Source organism: Sinocyclocheilus rhinocerous, unplaced genomic scaffold (assembly GCF_001515625.1).
Source record: "Sinocyclocheilus rhinocerous isolate Xijiao unplaced genomic scaffold, SAMN03320098_v1.1 scaffold1338, whole genome shotgun sequence".
NCBI classification, from domain to species: domain Eukaryota; kingdom Metazoa; phylum Chordata; class Actinopteri; order Cypriniformes; family Cyprinidae; genus Sinocyclocheilus; species Sinocyclocheilus rhinocerous.
The window spans coordinates 583794-592582 of record NW_015632722.1 but is presented as its reverse complement, the minus strand read 5'-3'; the positions used below and the strand labels follow the sequence as shown (position 1 = coordinate 592582).

The 8789-nt window shown below is 43.0% G+C and overlaps 2 protein-coding genes across 5 annotated transcripts in view; one reads left to right on the top strand and one right to left on the bottom strand.

Moving 5' to 3' along the window:
- The window catches only part of LOC107742837 (proto-oncogene tyrosine-protein kinase Yrk-like), a 28912-nt gene that overhangs the window by 4324 nt on the left and 15799 nt on the right, over positions 1-8789 (top strand). The window lies entirely within an intron of this gene.
- Positions 3149-4777, bottom strand: LOC107742838 (flocculation protein FLO11-like). The gene is made up of 2 exons (XM_016555899.1): positions 4753-4777; positions 3149-3819 (listed from the first exon to the last, which is right to left on the bottom strand). Exon 2 carries the CDS (start codon positions 3647-3649, stop codon positions 3149-3151), a length of 501 nt encoding a protein of 166 aa, XP_016411385.1. The 5' UTR covers positions 3650-3819; positions 4753-4777.

Genomic DNA, 8789 nt, shown 5'->3' with positions numbered 1-8789 from the left:
ATCGCGAGTTGTTCAAATCGCGGTAATCTAATACTGTTTTAATGATAATTAAAAGATGAAACGGTAATACTAACCGTGGGGAATTTTATCATGATTTATCGTCAAACCGGTAATCGTTACATCCCTAATGTGGTATAGCGGATATTAGGGCTGTAAGTATATTTGAACGGCCTGTAGTGTGTTTGACATGTCTTTGTGTTTTCTGGGAGAGCTGACAGCTGGATGTTTGCTCATCTGTTGTGTCAGCGCACCAGCTACCACTCTGGCGAGTCACGCATCATCATAAATCAGCAGGCAGTTGAGATGGCACGAGCTTCTCTCACTGGTGTGATGTTTCATGCAAGAGGTAATAGCAGTCATGGAGCTTCTGAACCCATTATCATCTCAGTCACAAGTGATAACAGGTCATTAATGAGAGTCCTTCATTTAGATCAGGAGTTGGGAACCGTTTTAACCGTTTTTGGGGTTGTACGTTTTTTGCTTGTTTGTTTTGTTTTTAAAAGAAGTCTCATGTTCATCAAGGTTGCTCAAAAATATTTAATAAATACAATTAAAATATTGTGAAATATTACAGTTTAAAATAACTGTTTATATCTAAATATAAAAAAAAAAAATTAATTACATTTTCAGTAGCCATTAGGGTTGGGCCGATAGATGATGCCATCGTCCATCGCTGATGGCTGATAGACATCACGATGTTGAGCCGGCATCGTGATCCCCCCCCCACATTCCCCCCGCATCCCAATACCGTGTTCGGAAAGAAAATGACGTGTAGGCGGAACCCCTAAAAGAAATAAATATGAGATGGGAGGAAAATATATATTTCAATATTTTCCTCACAGTTATATAATTGGGTAATTATACTACATATATATTTCAGCATCAGGGAGCCACTATTATACGTGGCATTGAAACTGGCATCATGCTTTTGAATGCACGATCGCTTTTAGTTTCACTTTCACTTTTGAGATTCCCGATCGTATGTACTCTGTTTATACTATGGAGCGGCAGTACTTGCCACACATTTGACAAGATTATATGATTGTCAGTGGTACTGAGGATCTGCAAATCATTTGCCATCGTCCTCAGTCATCTCTCCTTACTCTGTTTATGTGGTAAGTGAAATTTTATGTACTGTAATGTAACAGGCAACCATTACACCGTGTCTACACCGGACGCGACAGGACAACTGTCAGCTAAAGTCTGTCTACACTGACTGGACGCGACAAAGCGACCGTTGAAAATCATTTGAAATTTGTGTCAGCACATCATAAATAGAACGCGGCAGCAGTTTACTGTCGGGTGTCGTGTGGCGCCGCACCGCATCCAGTGTAGACAGCATCACTGATTATAATGAGTTCTATAGACTGATCTTGCCACTGAAAGGCAAACTCCAACAAGATACAAGCAAGGAGAATGCACATGAAGCTCACACAAAACGAACCAGCAAAGACCAGAGGGAAATGAGCACAATATAAAGGGATCAGAGCACACGAGGATCAGGTGAACACAATTGGACAAACAAGGACTAAACAAGGGTGATTGAAAATGAGGAGGCAGGTCAAGAGGAGCACATGGCCAACACAAACAAAGACACAGCCATGTGCTCAGGCACAAAATAAACAAAGACACATTAAACAAAGACAGGACAGACAAGACTGTCAAGGCAGGATCCTGACAGTACCCCCCCTCCAAAGGACGCCTCCAGGCGTCCATCCTGGGTGGAGGAGTCAAAGGGGGCACAGGGTTGGTAGGGGGCCAAAATGGTACCGACTGGGGGGACGGGTGGGTAGAGACCCATGGAAGTCCAGGCCTGTCAAGAAATACAGGGCCACCCCCTGATAGGGAGGGCGGAAAATGTTCCAGGGGAATGGTTTAGGACTGACCAGGGTGGTGCCGGCTTTGGGAACCCTTGCGGACTGGGACAGACAGAGGGTGGGATAAAGGTGGGGGCACCATTGGTGGCACCTCTCCTAACAGGGACACGTTTTACAGGCGAGGGCTTCCTACTGGACTGGGTATTTGGGCGGATTCCCGGATATTCTTGGTAGGCAAGACATGACTGTCAAGGGATTCTGAGGTGGCTTCAATGAGCAGATTAGGGCTCTCTGGAACAGCCTCCTTGACCAGAACATGGACAGTCTCCGAGGGTACAGCATGACAGACAGGATTATTTTCGGTGGGCTTTACATGACTATCAAGATTTTCAGGATTGGCCTCTGAGGATGTGACAAGACTGACAGGGACAGCTTCTATAACTGGAGCGGAGTCTGGAGTGGGCACTGTGGCTGTAACAGGGATGCCCTTAGGGATCTCTGGTCCAGGTTCAAATATTGACTCTGAAACGCCCTTGGGGGCTGCTGAAATGCCCTCCTTGGCCGCAGGAATAGACTCAGGAACTGACTCTTGGCTGCCACTGGGGGCTGCAGAACTGCCCTCTGGGGCTACCAAGACTGACCCGGAAACTGGCTCTTGACTGCCCTCGGGGGCTGCAGGAACAGACCCAGGGACTGATTCTTGAGTGCCCTTTGGGGCTGCTGGACTGCCCTCTGGGGCTGCAGGAACAGACTCATGAACTGATTCTTGGAAGACTGGAGCAGACTCTGATACAGGCTCTGGAACAGACTTTGGACTGAACTGGGATGAGGCAGACTCTGGGCAGGACTGGGATGGAGCAGACTCTAGACCTAGAGCCAACAGTAGACTCTGGTCAGGGGCTCGAGCGGATACTGGAGGCTCCAGGGCTGAAACATACTCCGTGCCAGTGGGGACTGACGGCTTGAGAACGGCCTCCATAGATATGACAGGGATAGTGGGCTGCTTAGGAGTGGTCTCCATGCTCGTGACAGGAGAGGACTGCTCAGGCCTGACATGAGTGACTGTGACAGGGAGAGCGGGCTGCTCAGGACTGGCCTCTGTGACAGTGACGGGGAGAGCGGTCTCCTCAAGACTGGACTCCATGGTCATAGCAGAAAGGCCAGGCTGTTCAGGATTGACCTCTGTGGTCGTAATATTGAGGATGAGCTGCTCAGAACTGGCCTCCATGGCCATGACAGAAGCAGCAGGCAACTTGAGATCCTCCAGGATAAGTGCATGAGGGGTATCTGAACAAAGGGTCCTAGCCCTCCTGGCACGGGCCCTCCTACCCTTACGCCTCCCGGGGCAGGAAGTTGTCGGATTGCCCACTTCTTGAGTGACTTGGATTGACAAACACAGGAGTATCAAGACTGGACATGACTGGCTTTGACTTAACTGGGACAGACTTGACAGACACAGGAACAGAGGATGACTGGGAAACTTCTCTCGAAGCTACCTTGAGCTTGACTGCTTCAGAGGACGTGGTTGACTCAGGCGTGACTGCGGTGGGTTCAGCCGATTCAGAGGCAGGAGCCGGCATTGAACTGCTCTCAGAGGCTGGAGCCGGCACCGAGGACTCAATGGCAGATGCAGCAACTCGGGCCCCCCTCTTTCTTCTGTCCCTTCGTTTCTCAGTGGGAGTCAGAAGATGATCGTGGACTTGACTCGAAGAGGGAAGGAGGGCAGGGTGGTCACTGCTGACATCCTCAGGAGGGTTAAGGATCTGCCAGTCCTTGCGGTGATGCACATAATTAGAGAAGTCCCAGAAATTCAAAACATGCAGTTGCTCCATCTCCCATCACGGTAAGGGGCCATCCAGAGTGAGGTTGAAGGCCTCCTTCAGGGCTGCATCATCATATTCGAGGCCCCTAGCCATGGTCCAAAAGAATTGGGCAAAGGACCGTGGTTCCTGGTCCTGCTGACGAAGCGATGCCAGTGTCTGTTGGAGTGCCAATCTCCCTTCTGCAGTGGCAGTTGGAACAATTTTAATGCTCATTCTGCTGGGTCCTTGAGTGGCTGGTTCGTTCTGTCACGGTTTGTCAAGGGAGGACCCAAACGCAGAATGAACAGGGGAAACGGAGTTTATTAACAAAATGGAAACACAAGAGGACGAGGCAGGAAGACAGTCCACACAATGGGCCAGAGCACACGTCAGGAGAACAGGCAGGTCGGGGATGGGGTAGCTCCTGACTCCGAGGCAAAAGGAGACTAGGTAGCGCCTCAAGGAACCACAGGCTAGGCCTAGAAGATGGTAACACATGAAGCACAAAAATGCCTGACAGGTCAGAAGACTCTTCACATCGACCAGGGAGGACTCAGGAAGCAGGGCAGGAACCAACTCGACAAACACACAGACAAGGCAACAGGGGAGACAAGAGATAAACACCGATCAAAAGAAAGAACTTGCAAAACAAAGACTAGGGAGGATAAACAAGAAATAAAACAAAGGGGGAAAAGTAATAAAATAAGTTCTAGAAATATTTAACTGAGACTTATGAAAACAAAGGATAACAAAAGGGAAAAAGCTGAGATTAAATTACTAGAACTAATCAAAAGTTTAAGAACTAAAAAATAAAGAACTAAACCACAAGACTAGAACTAGGCTATTAACTAAACTCAGGAACAAATAAAAACTAGAATTTAACAGGAGGGAAAAAACAAAACCAGACAATGCAAAACACTGAAAGGCAAACTCCAACAAGATACAAGCAAGGAGAATGCACATGAAGCTCACACAAAACGAACCAGCAGGAAATGAGCACAATATAAAGGGATCAGAGCACACAAGGATCAGGTGAACACAATTGGACAAACAAGGACTAAACAAGGGGGCGTGGCGATTGAAAATGAGGAGGCAGGACAAGAGGAGCACATGGCCAACACAAACAAAGACACAGCCATGTGCTCAGGCACAACATAAACAAAGACACATTAAACAAAGACAGGACAGACAGACAAGACTGTCAGGGCAGGATCCTGACAGGGTGAGGATAAAAAACATCTTTGTCATTATTTTATCTTTGTTATTGAAAAATATGAACAAAGATACACATTACAAATACACGATAATAACTGCTTTATTTTTCAGGTACAGCAGGTGTATTTAGCAGTAGCACTCAAGAAATTGAATGAACAAATATAAAAATAAAACGCTATACTTCACTGTATAAATTATACATCGATTCTTATTAAAGGAACTGTATTAAAGTTTTTCAGTCAAGAGCAGTGAGTGATTTTTCTCTTTGTGCTTTGTTGTATTATTAAAATTAAAGGGATTGTTCACCCAAAAATGAAAATTCTGTTATCATTAACTCACTCTCAAGTTGTTTTAAACTTGAATGAGTTTCTTTTTTTTGTTGAACACAAGTTATTTTGAAGAATGTGGGTAACCACACAGTTGCTGGTCCCCAGTTACTTCCATAGTATTTTTTCCTACTATCAAAGTCAATGTGGACCAGCAATAAAATGATTTTTACCCACATTCTTCAAAATATCTTCTTTTGTGTTCAGCACAAGAAATTAATACAGGTTTGAGACAACATGAGAGTGAGTAAATAGTGACAAAATGGGTGAACTATCCCTTTAATGACATGCGGCAACATGTTTAGTATTATTAGTCTGGGGTCATTTTAAGACCTGCACGCATCCAATTTTCTCTCAACTGTTTACTTTCCTGTATACATAACTAACTGTGTTTATGTAAACCTTGTGAGTTAGCGCAATCAGACATGAAAGATAACTTAGTCCAGTAATCAGGTGCTTTCTGACAGGCTTTTTAGTGTGTACACACTTGAGGTGTACACACTTAGAAAAAGCACATGTCAGAACAGCACGCGAATGAAATATTTGACCGGCAAGGCTTTAAAGCACATGCAAATAATGTACTTTTGTGATTGCGAATAAGTACAGTGTCCCCGGAGTGTAACTCTACTTCTGCATTAACATTTGATGTGAATGTATGTCGTGTAGCACAGTATATTGAAACAGAGGTGCCAGAATTGCAACTGATAGAATGTGTGCTGTAGCACGTTACTACGATATTTCTTCAAAAGCAGATCGTGGAGACATTTTAATCATCCATGATCAAAAATTTTGAAATCGCACACCCCTAACCTGTAGGTGAAGCATCTCGCTCCATCTAGAATTCAGAAAGGTGATGCAACACTCATCACACGACCTGAATACATGTTCATGAGGTTTTTCAGTTGTGATCTGATTATGTGTTTTGCTTACAAACTAGATGGTCTTCTGCATTTGCTGTTGGTAAGACCTCAAACCCTCAAATGCAACTTCCTCTTATCGACACAGCGGTAAATGCTACAGTTGGTGAGAATGTGAGAGGACTCTGACATTTTGACACATATTGATTTTGCTAGTGTGCAACCCGGGGTGCTTTTACATTAAGTTTTCATAACCTTCCAATTCTATTTTCTATTTTTTATTTTCTATTTCCATTCTATTATTTGTTGTTGGATAACAAAACTGTCACATTACTTTTTTTTTTTTTAGTTGGCGTGTGACTGGTGATGCTAATGCATGTGTACGTGTCAAACCTCTTTTAGAAAAAAGTGTGGTTTCTGTGTTCTCTGGTCCAGAATATATTTAAACACTGAAAGTAGACTCATCTCATCTCCTCTGTTAAAAAGGCTTCCATTGAAAAGAGTGAATCGTTCAACAAGAGAAGAGATGTGTCATTTGGCTTCCTCTTTTTTTTAATCTTGATTGTTTCTCCTAAACAGCACAGAGATCAAACAGAGTGTAAGTTGAGACTTTGGCTAAAGTCTCCTGCTTCTCAAATATTTCTCCTGAGAAAAAGACCCCAGTAATCTAATGTGTATTTAGAAGAGATCTTAACAACATCTGGGCTCAGAACATACCCAAGTTTGCAATGAAGGCCAGCTTCACACTAGAGCTTTTGGTGCGGACCCATGTCCATTTGACTTCAGTTCAGTTTGTTATGATTGTGATGATTATAAAATCTAGGTATGGTTCATGTGACCTTTAGTGCAGTTTCCAATTGGAATGAAACCAAACTCACTAAACTATTGATGACACATAATCATCTTGCACTCATTATTGTGCATTATGTAGCTGCTTGTCTCGGCCTTTGGAGAGCATATTGCATTCTTCTCATCTGTTATTATGCATCTGCGACAGATAAGCGCAAGTACCATTCTGTTTGAGATATGGTGGTGAAGATGAAATGCTTCAATAAGGCAATGGGTTCTCTTAAACCTTTACCTAGCTACTGTGGCAAACAGCTACCGCTAGTACTCACAGTGGTATGCTGTCAGAAAAAATTTGCTGAAATTGTATCTTCAGGGGTACAACAGCTTGATACTGGGGTAGTAGCCTTAAAGGAACAACTACTGTATACTTTATCTACCCCTAAAATGGGTATATTAGTACCTTAGCCCTCTGATGAATGAATGATTAAATCACAAAGTAATATTTTTTTTACATGGTGTAACAAACAAAACGTAAGAGTGTGTGTCTATGGGCCAGGGGTGTGTGGGGCTGTGTGGGGAAGTGTGGGTTGGTGGTGGGGGTGGTGGGCTATTCATACACATGTGAGCACAAATGCAAACACACACAAGCACACACACCCTCCCACCACACATTCGAACGCAATCATGCACACATATATCTGCACTCATACAGTATACATGTATGCATGCCTACAGTTTTATATGACCTAATAAATAAATATAGACTGTAAGCATTGAAATAAATGATAAAATCTGAAGACTATTTAATATTTCTGTTCAATAAAACAATTCAAGTGTAAATTATATCATAATTTTAATAAAACATACAAAATAAGGCACAACCTATATCTAGGCCCATAGGCAGAATTATACCCTTTGGTGCATGACGTCTACTGTAGTGGACAGGTTTATTCTCTGTCACAGCAAAAAATTTACAAGAAAAATATTGTTAAAATCTGGATGAAACTATTTCTGACATCCTATTTAACTGAAAAATATTTTTTGTACCTGTCTGGTTTTCTGAGAATAAAATTATTTAACACTTATTGCCGAGGTACATGGTGCATCCCCTTTTCCTGCTGCCATTTTGAATATATTATGCAATATCTCAAAACAAAAAAATTGATAAAAAGACAACAATTAAATGGAATCGTAGACAACACTTTGGGGGTTCGCCAGTTGGTGGTTGGGACATGATGCTACATCTTAAATGGTTCAAAATGGCTTCCAAATAGCTGCCCACTGTAGTGACCACGATGCATCAGAGGGTTAGAGTAGTAATACACCCTTAAGTATTTCTTTGAACCTTTTAGGGGTACATAAGGTACAAAGATATCCTTTGAAGAGTACTGCCCTGCTGACAAGCTGGTTTTTTGCACAATTTTTCTGAGAGTGTAGTCAGGTTGATGGTGCAAACATACCATAATTCAGTTAAAAATCTGACATGTATTTCATCGCTCTATACTCTTACTTAAGTACAATGACTTGTTTGTTGTTATTTGTGAATTTTAGCAGTGACCACGTTGACACTTAAAGGGGTCATATGATGCTGCTAAAAAGAACATTATTTTGTGTATTTGGTGTAATGAAATGTGTTTATGCGGTTTAAAGTTAAAAAAACACATTATTTTCCACATACTGTACATTATTGTTTCTCCTCTATGCCCCGCCTTTTTGAAACGCGTCGATTTTTACAAAGCTCATCGGTCTGAAAAGCGAGGTGTGCTCTGATTGGCCAACTATCCAGTGCGTTGTGATTGGCCGAATACATCAAGCATGTGACGGAAATGTTACGCCCCTCACCATACTGTCGATGCCGTGTCCCGGCCGGAGCGGCGAGACAAAAACATTAAAACCCATTACAAACGAAGCATTTGTTGCATCCAGTGGGGACATAATTACAGATTATAATGACTTATACTGTATTTTTACGCGTTGCGTTGC